The sequence below is a fragment of the Sceloporus occidentalis genome, unplaced genomic scaffold (assembly GCF_023333645.1).
Source record: "Sceloporus occidentalis isolate IW3139 unplaced genomic scaffold, rSceOcc1.0.p SCAF_179, whole genome shotgun sequence".
Classification (NCBI taxonomy): Eukaryota; Metazoa; Chordata; class Lepidosauria; order Squamata; family Phrynosomatidae; genus Sceloporus; species Sceloporus occidentalis.
The window spans coordinates 1,151,688-1,171,784 of record NW_028317159.1 but is presented as its reverse complement, the minus strand read 5'-3'; the positions used below and the strand labels follow the sequence as shown (position 1 = coordinate 1,171,784).

The following is a 20,097-nucleotide window of genomic DNA, read 5'->3' as shown; positions in this document are numbered from 1 at the left end:
GCACTTTGCACCCAGCACTTTGCACCCAGCCCTGGCACTTTGCACCCAGAACTTTGCACCCAGCCCCGGCACTCTGCACTCTGCACCCAGCACTCTGCACCCAGCACTCTGCACCCAGCACTTTGCCCCAGCCCTGGCACTTTGCACCCAGCCCTGGCACTTTGCACCCAGAACTTTGCACCCAGCCCTGGCACTTTGCACCCAGCCCTTTGCACTGTGCCCCTGCACCCAGTCTCCAACTCTGCCCTGCACCCAGCCCTGCCCCCACATTCTGCCCTGCCCCCACATTCTGCCCTGCCCCCACACTCACACCCTGCACCCACTCTGCCCTGCAACCACTCTGCCCTGCACCCACACTCACACTCTGCCCTGCACCCAGTCTCCAACTCTGCCCTGCACCCCCACCCCCACTCTGCCCTGCACCCAGTCTCCTGCCCTGCCCCCACACTCACACCCTGCCCTGCATCCCCACTCTGCCCTGCACTCCCACCCCCACTCTGCCCTGCACTCAGTCTCCTACCCTGGCCTGCCCCCCCACCCCCACTCTGCCCTGCATCCCCTGAAACCCCACCCCCACCCCCGCGAATCGCTCTGTGTGAATGGAGCCACACGCAACTAAGAGAAGGCGGAGCGTGTAGCGGAAGCGGAAGCGGGGAACGCTCGCGGAGGTAAGTAAAAGGAGCCGAGTGCTCCAACAACGAATCGATCACTCGATTAATCGATAACGGAAATCGTCGACAACGATTTCCGTTATCGATTATTATCGATTTTATCGATTCGTTGTTTCAGCCCTACTTTAGAGTACTTTACACCATTCGGATGGAGCGCGAAAGATACAATCCAACACCAACATCCCCCTGGCAAGACAAAGACATCTTATAGTGCAAGGGTTTTTGGATAGCTTTATGTCATTCAGTTGAACAACAAACATCTTTTATTAATATATATATATATATATATATATATATATATATTTATAATTTCCATTCTCACCCGGTATGTGTCTCTCAACATCGGGTCTTGAGACTTCTGCGTAGTATCTTAGCTGTTCCTAGCACTCCACTCCTTCCCGATGTTTGTCTCTTGGCACCGCTATGTCTATCACCACCGCTGTCTTTTGCTCCCTATCTACAACATCCCCTCGCATTAGGTCTAGTGTCGTAGTAGCAATCCGTCTGTTCCAGACTCTCTTGTCTTGTCCATGTATCGTTTGTTTCAGTAGCCCACTTGTCGTCAGATTGCCCTGGTTCCTCAACATCTAGCCTTGTTAATCCGGGCAAACTACGAGCCGGCATCACTTTCATTTCATGCTCTCGTATTATTGAGGTAGACCTTATGCATTAAGGACTCCTTAAGGCAAGTTCCAGCCGGGATTCATACCTGTTTGACCGTTTTCGATAGAGGAATCTAAAGTTAAAACCATCTAGACCCTTAAAATAAGGAGAGATTAAAATGTTATAGAAACTTGTTTATTTTATGCTATAATGTAAAGTGGAAAATACAATTCAAATGTGCGTTACTGAAACTTGGAAGAAAAAAAATCAACATAGCTTTTATTCTTGGCAAAGGCTTGAACTGTTTACTAATAAGTAATGAAAGGGCTCCGAATTTGAATATATATAATGTGTTTATGACTTTCTTTTGTTAGAAATGGAAAAGAAATTGTATACTGCTGAAGTTTGTTAAGGACTTTACCACCAAACTATAAATAAACTTAAGGGGTCGGGGTTTAGGTAATAATACAGAACATTGACGGTGTTAGGACAATGATGTTGTCTCCCAAGTGTCTCAATTTGGGATCCGACTACAATCCCCATTTTTCCCTTGACCTCCTTTTGTGAATGTTTAGAATGTTTGCTGGGTTTGTGTGTATCACAGCATTCTGTAGCCCTGAAACTCATATTAATGAGGATTGAAACAGAAAATGCATTTACAAATGGAAAGCATATACCGTATTGGCTCGGATATAGGCCGCCCCCGTATATAGGCCGCACCCTAAAAGTTTGGTGCTTTTTTTTTAAAAAAGCACCCAAAAAACATGCTACCACTCTGTCCCCCCCCCGAGATATGCTGCCACTGTCCTCCCTCCCCGAGATATGCTACCACTGTCCCCCCCCGAGATATGCTGCCACTGTCCTCCCTCCCCGAAATATGCTGCCACTGTCCTCCGTCCCCTTCCCCCTTCCCCCGAGATATGAGGCCGCTGTCCTTCTGCCCCCCTGAGATATGCTGCCACTGTCCTCCTCTTCCCCCCCCCCCCGACTTACCGGAGCAGACTCCCGGGTGTCTTCCGGGGCCGGCGGGGGACATCTACGCAATACGCGTATACAACAAGTTGTATACGCGTATTGCGTAGATGTCCCCCGCCGGCCCCGCAAGACACCCGGGAGTCTGCTCCGGTAAGTCCCCCCGGCAGAGGTAAAACGCATCGTGCGGACGGTCCGCACGATGCGCTTAGACAACCTCCCGTGCCGGCCCCCCCCCCCCCCCCCCCCGTGGGAAGTGCTGGCAGGGGAGGCTGTCTGAGCGTATCGGAGAGTAGGATACAGGTCCCCTGCACCGCTGCGGGGGATCTGTATCCTAACCCCGCTGCCTGCGCGGCGCCCGGGACTGCATGTCCCGGGCGTCGAGCGCTAGACCCCGAATATAGGCCGCACCCCCACTTTAAAGACTTAAAGTGGGGGGAAAAAGTGCGGCCTATATTCGAGCCAATACGGTACATACAATAAATTATTCTTATCAATGTATTTCTTGGTTACATAAATAGCCATCGATAGGTAACAAAGTCACAAAGTCTCATTAAAGTTCTGCCCTCCCCAGCCACACACCCTCTAAAACAAGTACGTCACTCCTTGGTCATTGGACTTAAGGATAGAGGAATGAGGAACTCTAAAAGCTCCTATCCTCTAATGCCTGGGATCTCAGATGGCAGAACTTCAACACTCTGCATGCTCTTCACGCCACAGAACTGCCTGCATTTGAATTCCATGTACAGTTTCAGAGCCCCGGTCTGCGTTGGAGTGAAGGTGATGGTGAAAGCCTCTCTGAATCCAGGGTCAATATCTTGGCAACTGTATCCATTAAAGAAAGAATGATATGTACAATAGGTTGAGTGGATTTTTTTATGGAATCCCTTATTTTAATAGTTCCCCTCTACATGACCTCATACTACTATCTTGTAGTACAGCATGAAATCACACCACCATATATGGAACATGGGGAGTGAAGTGACACTACCCCCCCCCCCCCAACCGTATAAAGTATTTGTATAGTACACACACAAGACCCTGCTCCTGCGACCCGGAGCATTTTGGTCCTGACCCGGAGAACTGGAGAGTCAAACCCGGAGTGTTCCCAGGTACGGTTATACCTTCCTACAAGTCACCGTACATATTAAACTGCAGTAAATATAATTAATGGTGCGAAGGAAAAATATTGGTCTACCAAATACCAAACTCCGTTATAGAAATATCTATAGGTGACAAACAAAACACCCTGTCCCCTGGTCATGGCTCTAACCACACCCCCTAAAACAAATATATATATATATATGCCAAAAAGGTGGCATAAAAATGAGACCATGGAAGGGGGTAGTGCAATGCAGCTCTGTAACTGCAGCTTCTAAAGCGAAGTGACTTTTTTGCCTGCAGGTTAAAGAATGCATATGAATGTCCTTTGATACATTAGTGGTTGGAAATGCTGTATGGCATAGTAAACTGTCCTTTTAAAAACAAAACATTAACTGGAATCCTGCATGATTGACGCTTTATATGATCACCTGTAAGATCTCTTCTTGTGGACCAGACCTTTCCCAGAAGCCGTTAGGATGCAGCCTCTTAGCACCTCGTCAAGAGGGTTTGTTATGGTGATCGTAGCCGTTATAGGATGGTACTGTAATGCCTCTTTCTGCATCTAAAACAAAACCGTGATAAATCAATGGGATATGGATACATTTAGGAATATGATGTATGTATGTACGCATGTCTGACTTTGAATTGGTTGATAAGGTTTGGTTCTTTTATAACAGTAAAGCTTTTTTAATGTAGGAATATTTAGAAAGCAGCTTTTTAGGTTACCCGTTGCTTTGTCCACCAAGTCCAGGTTGAAATCAAGTTAGCAATTTATAAAGTACACAATTGTTTGTCTCTGAATACGACTTACCGTATTTGCTCGATTATAAGACGACCCTGATTATAAGACGACCCCCCAAATCTGAATATTAATTTAGGAAAAAAAGAAAAAGCCTGAATATAAGACGACCCTATAGGAAAAAAGTTTTACCAGTAAATGTTAATTCATCTAAACTATTTTTTTTTTTTATAAAAGCTATGATTGAGAAAAATATTTTAGTTTTATTTCCTTCTATTTTCCAACCTGCCCCCCAGTTATGCACATCTGCCCCAGAAATGCCTTATACCCCCTATATGCCACTGTGCCCCATGATATGCCTTTTAACCCTCTAAATGCCACTGTGCCCCATGATATGCCTTTTAACCCTATATGCCACTGTGCCCCATGATATGCCTTTTGACCCCCTATGTGCCACTCTGCCTCCAGAAATGCCTTATACCCCTATATGCCGCTCTGGCATTTAGAGGGTTAAAAGGCATATTATGGGGAAGAGTGGCATATAGGGAGGTTTAAGGCATTCAGGAGGCAGAGTGGCGTATAGAGGGTTAAAAAGGCATTTCTGGAGGCAGAGTGGCATTAAGGGGGTTAAAAGGCATTTCACAGAGCACTCTGCCTCCAGAAATGCTTTATGTCCCCCATTTAACACCCCACCCCCCCAAAAACTTACCAGTGCTTCTGACTTCCCTGTCATGTAGCCGGGGCAGCGTGTAGATCCCACGCACTAACGCTGCAGCCGGAAGGAGGCGTGGCTAGCAGCGGGGGTTGTCTGCATCCCCGGTGCGGGGAACTCTGATCTCTGACAGCCGGGGAAGGTCTGCGCGATGGACGCAGACAACCCCCGCTGCTAGCCACACCTCCTTCCTGCTGCAGCGGAAGTTGTCTACGCAAATCGCGTAGACATCTACAGGCTGCCCCCAGCTACACACCGGGGACTGAGAAGTACCTGCAGCTGCGGGGGATCTGGATCTTAGTCGTCTCATAGTCAGACCTATTTGAGGTCTGATTAGAAGACGACCCCGATTATAAGACGAGGGGTATTTTTCAGAGCATTTGCTCTGAAAAAAACCTTGTCTTATAATCGAGCAAATACGGTATTTTTTCTCTGTATTAAAGGAGAAAATGCTTGGGTTTATATTTTATTGTACCCTGAGCTAAATGCTCACTTTTACCTGGATGGTAAGCTGAGGCTTGTACAGAGTGACATTCTTACTGGTGGATACTATGTTGGTGACATCTTTTACAAGACCAGTGAGTCTGACGGCATTGCTCTCCCACAAGAGGTCTGCATATTGTTTGTGAAGAAGGTTGATTGCCAATGTTTGTTCTGTAGGAAAAGACAATAGCAGAACAATGTTTAGGCGAATGCTAATCTCGTATTAGACATTTTTGACCAAATTCTGAAAGTTTTTTGCACAACACACTCTGTTGGAAATGTAAAAAAATAAAAGCATCGCTTAAGCCACCAAAATATGAATCTATGGGTTTCTCTACCACAGCCCTCCATAAATCTGCCACCCATTGAAATAGGAAGTGGCTGATGGGGCAGCTCCCGGGGGCACCACGAGACCCCTCAACCTCTTCGTGCTTCCCTTGACTTCTAGGAGTAGATGTGACATCAGCCCTTACGAAAAATTACTGCAGTTTTTTCTGAAGTAATACTGCAGTTTTTTGGACATGAAAAAACTGCAATACTGCACTTTTACTGCAGTATTACTGCACATTTACTGCAGTTTTTCTGCATTTGTACTTCACTGTACTGCACATTTACTGCACTTTTTTTTTTATATTGCAAACCTACAGTTTTACTTCAATGTGCTGCAGCTTTATTGCATTTGTACTTCCGTACAAAAATAACTGCAGTACAGTTACTTGTCCCAGGATACATATTAACCGCCCAGGTTGACAGCTGCAAGTGTTCTTTAATTATATCTAAATTTTTAGGGTGACCCCATCAGTTCTGAAATAAAACACAAATAAACTGTGTCTGGCCAATTGTCCCCTGATCCTTGTTTTCTCTCATCTATGGTAGTCTAAGCTCATTAAGGTAGCATTAAAGAGGCACTCCAGTCCTTATATCCACTTCAATGCCCCCTTAAGGTAAAGAACTTATATTAAACACTGACAAAACAAGTTAACGTTTTTGAGTAATATGGCACATTAAACCGCCCTTAATTGAACGTTTGAAATCCAGCCACAAGCCATTGGTCTAGTAAACTACTCATACATGGATAGATTGACCAAAGCAGTAATACAGTCATTTTAGGTTTCCATAGCTGAACACAAAAAGGCAATTCAAATTGTTTCTAAAAAAGCACTATTTTTCATAGTCATACATTTTTGGGACTTTGAGAGACTTTAGACAATGGGTTGAGATTACTCATGTCAGTTGTACAATGGATATTGGGTTCTCTGGGAATTATCATATTCTTTAATTAATTCGGGTTTTTTTTACCTTCTTGTGCTTCCAGAGAAAAGTGAATTTCTTGCTTCCAGAAATGAGGACACTTGTCCCTATTTTCATATATATACTGAGCACCAAGGACCACACACAAATCTTTTTCTTTACTGCTATGATTGGAAATATTCAAGGAGAGGGGGAAGTCTTGCCCATACAACAGATAATTCTCGGAAAGGATGGTCATGGAGAGAGGAGAGAGGAGGTCTTCTAGAGAGCCAGTCGTTCCCTCTGTAGATTTCTGGAAGTCCACCCAGTGGTGAGTGGACCCTGTTAACCAAAGATTCATCAAGAAATCATACATGAAAGAAGATGCTCCACATTTCAGGAATGCAAGTCACTAATGCAAACATGAATGCATGCGCCAGGTGATCCTGGAACCAGCGATAACTAGTATGTTTTGGTGTTTCTGTTAAAAAATCCTATACCATTTCAGTTAATTAAGAAGATTCTATTATATGATAGTATATATATATTCTTATTTTAATCCCTTCATTGAAAACACTTCCGATCTAGTTAAATGATATACATTTAATGGCGGGATACTATTATGGGAATTTGTATTGTTCTATCCATTGTACTTCGATATAAAACATGCGACATGGCGAAATGATGTGTGGTGTTATACGAACATTCTCTAATATTGGATGAAAGGACCTCCAGCTTCTGGAATCCAGTGATGCTATGGAGCTTGCTAGTCTTGAGCTGCACATAAAGCCATCTAGTTCCAGCTAATGTTGGAGTGAAGGTAATGGGATAGACCAACGTGCTCCTTGGATCCACATTCTTGGACCTAGAAATATTTAAAAAAATATGTTCAACAAAAACTTATTGCTCTTCAGTTCACTCAACAGTTCAGGGTTTCATGATACCATAACATAAAATATGAACTGCTCCCCATGTGCCGTGGGTACTTTAGGTGTATGAAATATTTTGTGTCTGCTTACTTCATGCTTAGTTGGTCTATAACATAGTCGTTGGAAACAATGCCTCCATCAAAAGTCAAAATGCTACTAATCAATACCCAGTTTTAAAAGCACATCAAATGTTGTTTCTCCAATGATCCTGAAACCATTTTGTTATGGGAAACCTACACCCTAGATATACACAACTGATTTTGAATAATGCAACATCTGTCACGCACACAATGTTATATTCGGTACAGACAGTGTACACACAAATGGTTTTTGCTAACCTGTAGAACCTCTCCTTATGAAGCAGCCCTTTGCCCGAGACCTTTATGACACAATCCTCCAGGGTGTCGTTGAGCGGGTTAGAGAAGACAACCATCGCCTTAACAGGCTGGAACTGCAGCACAGCTTGCATCATCTGCACAAAAAAAAAAGATATCTATTTCCAAATTAGACTGTGACACATTTTGGCTAATGTTCATGTCTATCTCTGGAATGCGGAAAAGCAGTATTTTCTGCTATAGACTTAATGCAAATTTCTAGCAATTTATCGTTGAAATTAAGATACCCCCCTTCCAGGTTCATTTCTCTCTCACCACATCATTTCTCCATTATAGCATTATTTTTTTCTCATACTCTCCATCAATGTTCCCTTTGCCTTTATCTTTTTACAACTTAATCAGAATAACTAGATATTGTGGACCACTGCTTGCCCATAGACAATTTTCCCTTAGTCCTGATACCATTGACACACATTTTAGATCTCCCAGCATGCATTTATTTTTATTAATTAAGTAGGAGATTTCACTATTGGGCTTATTTGTTGTGTAAATAAAATTACCTTATTTATCATTTAACATTTTTGATTTAGGTTTTAAAGAATTTAATATTGTCTTATCACTCACTGTGTGGGAATTTATTGGAAGTTTAGGCTAATTTCTTCACTGAGACTGGTAAGACTGGTAATAAGGTATTGAAGATCACATGCTTTGAGCAAAGTCACCCAACAAGATATGTCTCCCTATCTCTCTCCCTTTTCTTACTGGGCCATGTACTGTAAGTCATGCTCTTCGTGGGTGGGCTTAAGCCTAATACTCATCTTTGTCTGGCCTATCAGAATCAGTATAAGTGCAAACCCGAGCTGAACCAGATAAAAATGCATCCTCTTTTTGTGTCCGAGGTATCCGCATAGCAGGGTTGTCCCATGATAATGTAGGCCACATATTTTTTATGCTCACCTGAATAGCTATTTTGGGTTTGCAGACTGTTACATCCTGTTCTGCTACTGTAAAATGGCCATTTGCACCCATGGGCTGCTTCACCAGAGCAGTGATCCTCAGCAAATTATTGTCCAGTAGAGATTTCTCATACTGAGAATAGGAAATCCATCCGGAAACACACCTTTCTGTAAAGAAAGGACGATAGGGTTAAATCATTATTGGTCATATTCATATGTTGGCCAGGACAGACCTGACCTGCAATTGGCATGTAAGTACTCCTGTACCATGCATGTACGTGCAGAGCTCAATGTGACTTCATACCACTGCCCTTGGACAGTCTTGTAAGGAGACATCACAAGTGCCTTCCATAATATTTCATTCTATCCTTCAATAAATAAATGGAAGCTGTTGGTGGTAACTTTTAAAATCTTTTTAAGACACCTAATGTTGAACAGAAATTATTAATACATAAGGGGATCGGAAGGAGATATTAGGGGTAGAGGGCATCATACGATAACTATGATATTTGGCCAAATTATTTTCAGATAATTATTTCTCTGTCATATATTTAAGTCTCAACTTTGTTCTAGTCTTTCATTATGAAAAGGAAAAATTTATGACTAGATCCATTGAAGTCCACTTGCTTCCTGCCATATCCTACCCATTTTTAATAATTTTCCACCCATTTTTCTAGTGCCTATGCCCAGAGATATACACTATATGAACAAAAGTATTGGGACACCTGACCATTATACCAACAGGGACTTTGATGACATTGCATTCTAAATACATAGACATTAATATGTAGTTGGTCCCCCCTTTTTGCAGCTATAACGGCTTCCACTCTTCTGGGAAGGCTTTCCACGATATTTTAATGTGTTTCTGTGGGATTTGTTGCCCGTTCAGACAGTAGAGCATTTGTGAGGTTAGGCACTGATGTTGGACAAGTAGGCCTGACTCGCAATCTCCTTTACAGTTCATTCTAAAGGTGTTTGATGGGGTGGAGGTCAGGGCTTTGTGTGGCCGGTCAAGTTCTTTCGCACACCAAACTCATTCCGTTCCGATGCTTGGTATTGCACTTGGTTATGTTAAGTTTGCATGCAGCTGCTTGACCATAGTAGCTCATTCAATGAAGCTCCTGACGCACAGTTTGTGTGCTGATATTAATGCCAATGGAAGTTTGGAACTCTTCAACTATGGAATCAGCAGAGCGTTGGCAATTTTTACTCATCATGTACCTCAGCGATCAACTCAGGGATCCCACTCTTTGACTTTACGTGATCTTCTGCTTCTTGGCTCCTATTTCTAAACGTTCCAATAATACCACTTACAGTTGACCTTGGAATATCTAGCAGCTGAAAATTCACGAACTGACTTGATTGCACGGACTGGCCATCAGGCAAACCAGGCGTTTGCCCAGTGGCCCGGGCCGGATTGACTTAGGGGCTGTTGGAGCTGCAGCTCCAGGCCCCTACCTTAAAATAGGCCCAGTCAGGACGAACTGACTGGGCCTATGCGGCCTCTACGGCCGCATTAACGCAGGGCATAAGGGGCACCTGCCCCTTAAGCCCGCCGCAACTGCGACCGGGTCCGCCACTCTAAGGGGCTGGGAAGCCCCCACCAGGGCCGGCCTTAGGGGTCTGCGGCCGCACAGGGTTTAAATTAAAACATCGGGGTTTTTTTTTTTACTTTATTTAACATCCTCCATGTTAAATAAAGTTTTTGTTAACTTTATTTAACATGGAGGATGTTAAATAAAGTTAACCCCCCCCCCGATGTTTTAATGTAAGCCCTGTGCGGCCGCAGACCCCTAAGGCCGGCCCTGGTGGGGGCTTCCCGGCCCCTTAGAGTGGCGGACCCGGTCACAGTTGCGGCGGGCTTAAGCGGCAGGTGCCCCTTATGCCCTGCGTTAATGAGGCCGCATAGGCCCAGTCAAACCGGTCCTGCCGCGGGCCCGGCCGCAGTTGCTGCTTGCTCCGGCAACAAGGTAAGTAGGGTGAGGGAGGGGGGTGCAGTGAGAAGGGCCAGAGGGGGGGTTAGATAGTGAGAAATGGGGAGAGGGGATAGATAGTAGAGGGGGTACATAGTGAGAGGGGGTTCATTGTGAAAAGGGGGAACATAGTGAAAAGGGGGAACATAGTGAGAAGGGGCAGATAAGATGGGGAGAGGGGGTAGTGTGAATGCGTATGAGAATGAATGAATGAATAAATGTGTGGATGAATTGTGTGAATGCGTATGACAATTAATGAATTCATGTGTGGATGAATTGCTTGAATGATTTGTGAGACTGCATTAATGAATGTGTTAATGATTTGTGTGAATGAGTAAATGCAAAGATGGTACATGACGGGTGGGCTTTAACAATAAATAAATATGGGCTGCTCGGGCTTAAATGCCCAGGCCTATTTTATGTCCCAGTCCGGGCCTAATTGCAAAGGTGGCATCCTATCACATCCTATTCACTGAGCTCTTCAGAACGACCCATTCTTTCACAAATGTTTGCAAATGCAAACTGCATGGCTAGGTGCTTCATTTTATACACCTGTGTCAATGAGTCTTGTCGTGGAAGCCTCTATGCCCTGGGGCCGTGAGGGCCATCCTCCCCCCCCTACAGACTATGGGCCCTGGCCTTGGAAGGGTTCCTGTAGGTGGGTACAAGGGATGCGTTTATACTACTTCATCCCCCCCTGGTACAGAGTGCCATGTTTCCCCAGTTACCAGAGACTATAAAGACTGTGGAGCTCAACAGATTTGGGGTACCTGGATTTTGGGACAGGATTTTACATGTGATGTGTTACTCTCCATCAGGTCAGAACTTACAGGATAGGGACTTCTATGGCCACTATTTACACTAAGATCTGATATCCAGGAGGTTTCTGCCAGAAGTCAGGGAACTGCCCTTGTTTACCATCTTCCCTACAAACTACAATAGCAACCACCTATTGGGCTGAGGTGGGCCGAGTCCAATACTGTGCTGTGTGTAAAGGAGGGCCTGATTGAGAGTGTTTGGCTGTTACATACTATTGTATGTAAATTTACCCCTTGTACTGTTTAAATACCCTTGTGTTTCCCATTAAACGCAGTTTTATCCTCAAGCATCAAATCTTGGCTGATGTTTCTTGAGGGGAAGGTGGTATCTTGGCTGATAATAAGCGAGAGGTTCAGCATTTGGAGTAGCAGAGGAAGTCGACTTTAGTGGATATACCCATTTGGGGTACTGAGATGCCTAAACACCTAAATTCAATAATTAAGAGATGTGTCCCAATAATTTTGTCCATGTAGTGTATTTTGGTTGGGTGTTGCCCTAGTTCACAGCTAGAATAGTACCCCAGCCACTCGCCCCAACCCATATCCCCATGGTCTTCTTCAGAACACATGATGCTGGGTAAGGCTACTATGGAGGCCAGACCTATGAAGGAGTTTTTTTGCAGAGGTTTTGGGCCTTGTTAAATGTAATCACGGTATTTCTATGATCTATTAAAATTACCTTCTCCAGGACTGAGGTGAAAATTGAACTTTTCACTCCAGAATTGTGCTCTTGTGATGCCATAATCATAGGCAGACTGGGCACCCATTACAAGTTGCAGGTCCCTCTTCTCATCGCCCACATTGCTGACAAACACGTTGATTTCTATATCATCTCCATAAAGCTGGGAATTCTGGGATAGCATGTAAAGTATAACGTTATGGTCAGATGGATCTTTAGTATCCTCGGGCTGTTGCTGTTCTTTTAACAGTATCTCCTTGGCTCTTTGTAACACCTCGTATTCTTCTGCAGAACCTGTTTGAAACACAAGCAAATACATGCTTATTTAAAAATACCTACTGTACGTTTGGATGTCTTCCCGGCTTAGATGTCCTCCCTCCACGTGTATCTATTTTCTGCCCAAGCTCATGTTTAGTTGTTATTGAGTCAGAATTATGGCCATGAAACTGCACCCAGACAAGCTGAGAATTTTGTGAAAGGATTCCCATGCCACCTACCATGCAGGACACAAATCACTATAGCTAAAAATATATTTTAACTGCTTAGAAATCATCTTTTCAACCCATTATAAATTGCAGCTTTTATAATTTCTTTGTATTGATCCTGGTCTTTACCTTTGTGTTACAAGAAAAGGGTGTTTGTAGGATGGAATAAGTTGTTGCCAATCTTAGCAGAAGAAAAAAGATGCCAGTATTCCGAATCATACTTACGTACCTTTTGGGTATTTATATTTATGGTAAATGTCCTTTTGTGCTTCACTTCCAATGCTTTTTGTGCAGATGCTATCTCCCACATATCTGGTAGCTCCAAAAGATTTTATGAAATATCCTTGAGAGTTCCGAACCCAGGCCACACAATCTGTGACCACTTTAGAAAAGATGAGACCAACATCGTAATGCCAGCTCACATGCCCTTCTTTGATGGCTCTTACTGGTGCTGGACCATTGCAGCTTAAGACACCTACAACAACACAAACAGACCTAAGAGAGACTCAGAAACGTGGGTGTGGGAATAATAAACCAATATGGGGCGATAGCAGGGATGATAATATTAATCCAAATAGATAGAACTGGAGTCCTCAGTGACATTTATTGCCTACTCAGTGTAAAAAAAAACAAATATATTCAAGAAAACTCATTCTTGTAAATCTCACCACTGTACTTATGCTGTGTTGTAGCATCGAGGACTTGCCAACCACTGTATTCCTGTGGAAGATCCTTCCTCTTCATCCAGCACTCGTTCCACACATGGAAATGCCTGCAAAAATAAAATGTGCATCTATTTTATTTCCAGATTCTTCCATAGAGTAGGAAACCTTGGGATTTAACTCACTCTTAATGTGCTCTACAGACATAGAATCATTTTTATATTGTGTTTTACAATGCCTGTTCTTGAGGAGAACTTATGTTTCTTGATGTTTCTTCAATTGTGTTCCAGTGGCACATTAATCATGGTCTATTTATTGTTTTTAAAGACTGCCTTAAAAAACTTTTTATTAGTGGTGGTTACAGGGCCCTAATTTGGGTTAATATACATTTTGTTCTGGCATTGTAAGAGTTGGATATTCCAAGTTGCCCTGTTATGTGTGGTATCATTTAAGGATGGAACTGGACCTCATTTTTTCCTGAATATCAGGGCCATTCTTCAACCACTTTATTAAATTAATAAAATGAATAAATCGTTAATACTAATGTTGATTGTGACATCATGTTCTCAAAATAAATAATTAGAAAAAAAATCTGAAAGATACATCACCAGATACTGTCATTTCTTGATCTATGAATCCGTGCTCCGTTCTCATTGTAATATATGTCCTTCTTTAGGGTTCTATTGGTATCGTAGGCTGAGTTATAATTTGTAACAATCCTTGTGGGAATTCCCAGACATCGAAGCACTGCCCAAAAAAACAAACAACCCAACAAACCCCAACAAATGAAGTATTATCACTCGGTTAATGTTGATCTTACTGTAGTAATCCATGTGAGCTTGCATGTCTTGTTACAATACAATATGTATATGTAGCCATATCTCTGGCTGGATCCTTGCTATATAGATAGGACAATTACCCCTGTGTTGGTTAGATTTCTTCAAGCAGGGCCTTTGTGGGCTTACCACTGTGGAAGGATGACCACAGTGGGGTCATGTAACATGACATTGCATGACTGTATTGTGGCAATTCCTATCATGTACTAACAAAATTAATGTGAAGGACAACTTTGCAGTAGTAGAAATGGGCTACTTGATTATGCTTGCCCTGTCTGTGCCTGTCGCCTGGTAGCTCAGTTTGTGTTCTAGATTGTTTCATAGAGAACCGTCCAATTGTGTTGCAGTAGACAATGTAGGACAGCAGACCAAAACATATGTATGTGAACTGAAAACTGTTATTGGAATGCTCTTGTGATTACCTGTACAAAGCACTGCTGCAAACACCCAGTGGTGCCCATAAACAGGTCCGTCTTGCGTGTAGAACCACTGTTGCAAGATCGGTAAACTGCTTATCCAGGTGTAGGACGGCTGACCATTTTGGACCATGAATTCCACTCTGTCTTCTTCATCTCTTTTACTGATCTGAGGAAGAATTTCATTATTAGATGTGCGTAACTGACAGTACAGGCAACTTTATAAACCATTATTAGAGGGTATCTCACCGCATCACTGATGACTTGACTGACATAGATGGGGTCGTTTCTCTGCAAATATTGTTCCTCTGGAGATTCCAGATAATGTTTAGCGTTGTCCATGAACTTGATAGAGATGTCACAGATTTCCTTCTCAAACTGCACCATAAAACAGATAAATCAATGTCATTTTTTGAAACAGTCTTAGATAGTGTAAGTGACCTTTTATTGGACCCACACATAAGAAGCTGTACTTACCCAGAGGTCTCTCCTTCAGATGAAACATCTGAGGTCACAAAAGCCTATGTGATTTTACATCTTTTTCTTTGTTAGCTCAATAAAAGGTTTCAGCTTTGACTAAATACTCAATTTTCTCTTGGGCTAATACATCTATGTTAATTTATCTTTTGATACCAAGAACATACCAAGTATAAAATACAAACTTCTACCATATCCAACTAGAGAAAGGTGCCAACTACAGAAATAGTTGTTGTTGCATGGAATAGAGAAAGACTGCTTTTCTGAGCAGAATGTAAAGATCAGTAACAAAAGACTGCACTTTTCAAGATTGGCTGCTAGGTCAATAAGTTCTGCATCTCATTTACTTAGTATCTTTCTTTACATCAATAACATTATTACAATACATTATTACAATACCGTTATAGTTGCCTGCAGATGCGAGACTCTAAGACTGATGAAAAACATTTTTTTATGTTTGTACAATGGTAGGAAGGATGGCTGGAAAAAGTTTATGTTCTATATTATGCCAATACATTCTACCAAAGAGGATTAAACTTACTTGCCCAAAATGCCATGGATGGGGCTGGACACAACTGTCTGTACCAAGGTAGATGATGCCATCCTCATTAAGTATGTACTCCTGTCTCTGAGCCTCATTGTATAGATACACAGGATCACCTATAAGATGAAAGGATGAAATAGAGAGCTGAATAGCACTAGAGATCTCCTGGCCAGTAATGGGTTTAAGTCTATTGTGTGTTTTCAACAACCATGCAACAACTTCTTGAATAGACTTGATTGCAGAAATCTGTATCATTGTGCATTTAAAGGGGGATTGTAGCATCTGAGATACAACCCTAATTTAATCAACCACTGAAAATCACCTGTTAGAGTTATATTTCCAGCTGTAATATCCACCAAAGGTGCATATAGGACATATCAGGTACAAGTTCTTTCATTTATATGAATAGAATTTTAAGATTGTGCTAAAGTCCTACTGCCAACTAAACACGCTTCCTGGAAGTACAAATAATTCTCTAGAAATAAAGGGTTTAAGTAATTAAATATTTAGAGAGAAAGGCAGCAATCTGAATCCTGATGGCAAGCTGGCATGTACAGTAACAAATCATTTTTGCAACAATGATTAAGAGTATATAGTTCCAAATCATGGGAGATAGAATCAGGTCGTGACATGGCCCTTAAATATAAAATCTGCTCTGCTGCCAACAGTCCGATGTTACCACAGATTCTACACGGGAACTAAGTATGAACAGAACTTTACAGGGTCTTTCAGAGCTTTGACCCTGGAGAAAGGGCCAACCTAAACAAAGTCACCGCTCATGAACATAATGGACAGTGCTGGACATAATCAGTACCAGAATGGAAACTTGTGACTAGACTGATCATACAGGAAAATTAGTATTTATGTATTTCACATTGCCCACAATCTATACACATGAACTGGAAAACTATTTAGCCCTAATTTGTAAACTGTACCTTTTAGTAACCCATTTCTTGGATGCACATTGCACGTACCTTCACACCAAGGGTTGAAGAGCAGCATGAATTCTCCCAGTTCTTGTATATATCCACCAGGTAATTTGAGAGTTAGCTTATAATATCCTATAATGGCATTTGCTGGGGTCGTTATTGATATTATCCATAAGTCCTGGTCTTTGTCAATCACTCTGGCACTCCAAGACTTTCTGTCACCAAGACTTGATATTGGGAACGTGTTCTTTGTACCATTTAGCTTGGATGGGTTGGGTCCTGCAACAAATATAATATTGTGAATAAAATGCAGCACTAGGATTTATTAACCCCTTAAGGACAATGGGCGGTCCCTAAACCCATTGAAAACAATTTTGAGCCCGTACATGTACAGGCTTTGTCATTAAGGGGTTAAATAAATCTATACTGCCTCACTGACCTTAGTAAAAGCAAAAACTAAAAACAAGCAGGTGCTTGGGAAACTCTCTTTAAGGATAACTAGTCGGGAGTGTTCTCATCTAATAAAGTAGAGAAAGGTATATACTAAATACAGCAAAGAACTGTATATATTACATATGGGCAAGGTGATGAACCTCTTCACGTTTTTCGCATGTACAAATAGTAGGGCATGACCTCAGGTGGGACTGTCCCGGGTGGTATGCTCTCAGGGCAAATGGTTACATTTGTTCTGACCATTCCATTAGGTTATAGTAGCAGTAAGTAGATTCTACGGTAGGTTATTGTGCTATAAGTGCTGAATGCGCACACGCTGAATACCAAACCAGTAGAAGGCAACATTAATTTAAAAAAATCTATGTCCCAAAAGCTTACATAACTTTTATATATCTTAAATTGTTGGTCCAATAAAAGGTATCCAATTTGACTCCATTGGCTAGATTGAACACTTTCTAGCATCTTCTCACTCTATGTTGTCATTAGAAACTATTTTGGGTTCACTTACAATTACTTTTGCAAACATGTGTTTATGATTTTGTAAATTCTACACAAACTGTGACAAATTATATATTGAGGCTGACCCCCCCATAATGTAAACAACTGTATGTGTGATGTGTATGTATGTATATATGTGCATAACATAAACATTTCAGTTTCACCTGTTCTTGTAGTAAGCGTGCATTTTTCCAGCTGTGTCTGTTTCTTTTGATTTTGAAAGCTCAACGTGATGATGAATTCTTGACCTCGTCTTAGGAAAAGATGAGTCTCTTTGCTTAGGTCACTGGTTAGGTGATCCTTGTTGTTTTGTGAAACTTGAAGGTCGCATCTTACAGTCTTGAGTCCTTGAGATTAAATATAAGTTAAAAAACTTTACTAGGTCTAACTTCCATAGATTTAATGTCTTAAAAAAACAGTGATACTGTATAGATGTTAGTATGTAGTTAGGCCATGGTAATACATGGTTCATAGATCTGCATGGAAAAAACAGAAAAATTGCAAAGAAAACAAACCAGGTAAGCCTTCACGGGATTAGTTCTCTGTGACACTGTTCTCTCCTGTTGTCATCAACCTTGGGAGCTCCAGGATATGACGACAAATACCAGTTCTCACTGTTGATCAGACTATATTTAATCATAATGCGGTAGGCCACCACCAATGATGCCAAACTCTAGGACATGAAGTCATATCCCTATGCTTGACAACCTCATGGTATGCATTGAGTGAAGACTTGCTAGTGGAGGAATTTATGCCGTTGCTGCCCAGAAAGCTATCACCTCAACTCAAGGGACAGCAGACATGGGCTCCTAAAGTAAGCCTGGGCCTGGGGTAGCAGTGCCCTTTGCCCTTCATTCATTCATTCATTCATTCATACACAAAGTGGTTAGAAAGACTGCAGCGTGAACCAAATCATAATCATCTTCTTGTATGCTTGTGTTTAGTAGGTTCTGGTATAATCAAAAAGCAGTAACATTTTTACATTCTCACACAACATAAATTATATTATTAAATAAAACATCAATATCATCAGGAAAGATGTGTTCTTAAATTGCAATTATGCTTCAAATACTTTGATGGTAGCAAATAATGCATTCCCCCCAATTTTTAGAAAGCACTTTAGAATCGGCTTTCCAAAGGTAACAGACATTTTCTGCTAAAATAGACAGTGGTGCAGTTGTCGACAGCCGCTCACTGCTCCTGCTGTGAATTACACTTTTTTCACAATCAATACAATCACTAGATCTTTGTTTTAGGATAAAGAATAAGCAGTGAAAGAACATCTTTTGGTGGGTAACTGTTTGGCAGAGAGCACCAGTTTGCATCTGCTGCAGATACAACTTGTTCTCTGAAAATTCCAACAAAGAATTATTTATTGATTTATATAGCGCCATCATATTCCCCAGCATTGAAAGATGAGTAAGTGGGACAACAAGTAGTTCATCACATAACAATTTTCATTTACGGAAACAAAAGGTGAGGAGGACCCTGTTTAAGCAAGAATGGAACACAACTTGTATCAAACGTTCCAAGGTTACCTTCAATTTCTAAAGGATCCATTTTGTGCATTTTATTAAATCTGCAATAATATGCACATGAAAAAGTATGAATAGATTTTAGTGTATAACTTTTAAATGTATCAGGCTATGGGGTATACCTGATATTACTAAAACGCAACAGACCGCTGTTTTGTAAATTTAGAATACAAGGGGCACATTGAATTTCATTTTAAAATTCTAAACACATTTTTCAAACCAATAATATTATGATTAAAATTCCAAAGTGTGTAAACAGTGGTCTGTTAATATGGTCCATGGTTAGGATTGTTATGTGGTCTATATCAGAAATGCCCACTCACCTTTCACCATGTTTCCTGCGCCGAGGGCCAGTATATGGCAGTTCTAGGCTGGAGTAACTGTCAGGCGATGGCCGCGCTCTGAGTGTAAAGGTTTCTGTGTATCCCTATCTCTCTCTTGCACTCGGCTATCTGTAACCACACTATGGGCTGTGTGGTTCTGTGTGACTGCCGAGGTCTGGGGTAGAAGGTGTGGCCCCCCTACTACTATTCATGCGTCAGAGGGGAATTCTCTCAAATTCACACTGAGCCTTAGAGATAACAACATACTATATACAGTGTCAACGTTGTTGAGTAAGTAGAATCCCATTCTGGTAACCAAACGTTAGGCGTTTGACTTGTCTCAAAGGGCACATTTCTTCTTTAATTCATACCGAGCTGTTTTTGTATTTTAACCAACACTCATAGCTTTTCAATGTTTGTACCAAATGTAGAAGCATAATTATAAGTATCACCTCCCTCCACTTTCCTCAGCGGGTGTAGGAAAAGGGTGTTATCATATACAAGAACATTGGTCACAAGGTTTGTGGAAGTTGTTGGTGCCATATATATATATTCATGCTTATATTGCTAGAGTGAATTTGGTACAACCTTAGATCCCATCCTGACTCCTCAGCCTGAACAAAATATAAGCCAGCGGACACCTTCCCGCATCCTTGGATCCATAGGCTCATTCTCCTGTATGTGTTCAATGGCCATACACCTACTGCACATGCCCGTCTTAGCACACTATGTAGG

The 20,097-nt window shown here is 41.9% G+C and overlaps 1 protein-coding gene across 1 annotated transcript; it reads right to left on the bottom strand.

Moving 5' to 3' along the window:
- Positions 1–5,282: 5,282 nt before the first annotated feature.
- On the bottom strand, positions 5,283–19,372 carry LOC149278833 (protein 4.2-like). The gene is made up of 10 exons (XM_089501713.1): positions 19,363–19,372; positions 15,622–15,740; positions 14,853–14,981; positions 14,610–14,772; positions 12,205–12,498; positions 8,736–8,902; positions 7,782–7,915; positions 7,219–7,379; positions 6,698–6,856; positions 5,283–5,455 (listed from the first exon to the last, which is right to left on the bottom strand). Exons 1-10 carry the CDS (start codon positions 19,370–19,372, stop codon positions 5,283–5,285), a joined length of 1,509 nt encoding a protein of 502 aa, XP_089357839.1.
- Positions 19,373–20,097: the final 725 nt, after the last annotated feature.

Coding starts and splice junctions, on each gene's coding strand:
- LOC149278833 (XM_089501713.1), bottom strand. Junction 14,773..14,852: donor GTCAAGTCATCAGTGATGCG/GTGAGATACCCT, acceptor ATTCTTCCTCAG/ATCAGTAAAAGAGATGAAGA. Junction 7,916..8,735: donor AACCCAAAATAGCTATTCAG/GTGAGCATAAAA, acceptor TTTTTTGTGCAG/ATGATGCAAGCTGTGCTGCA.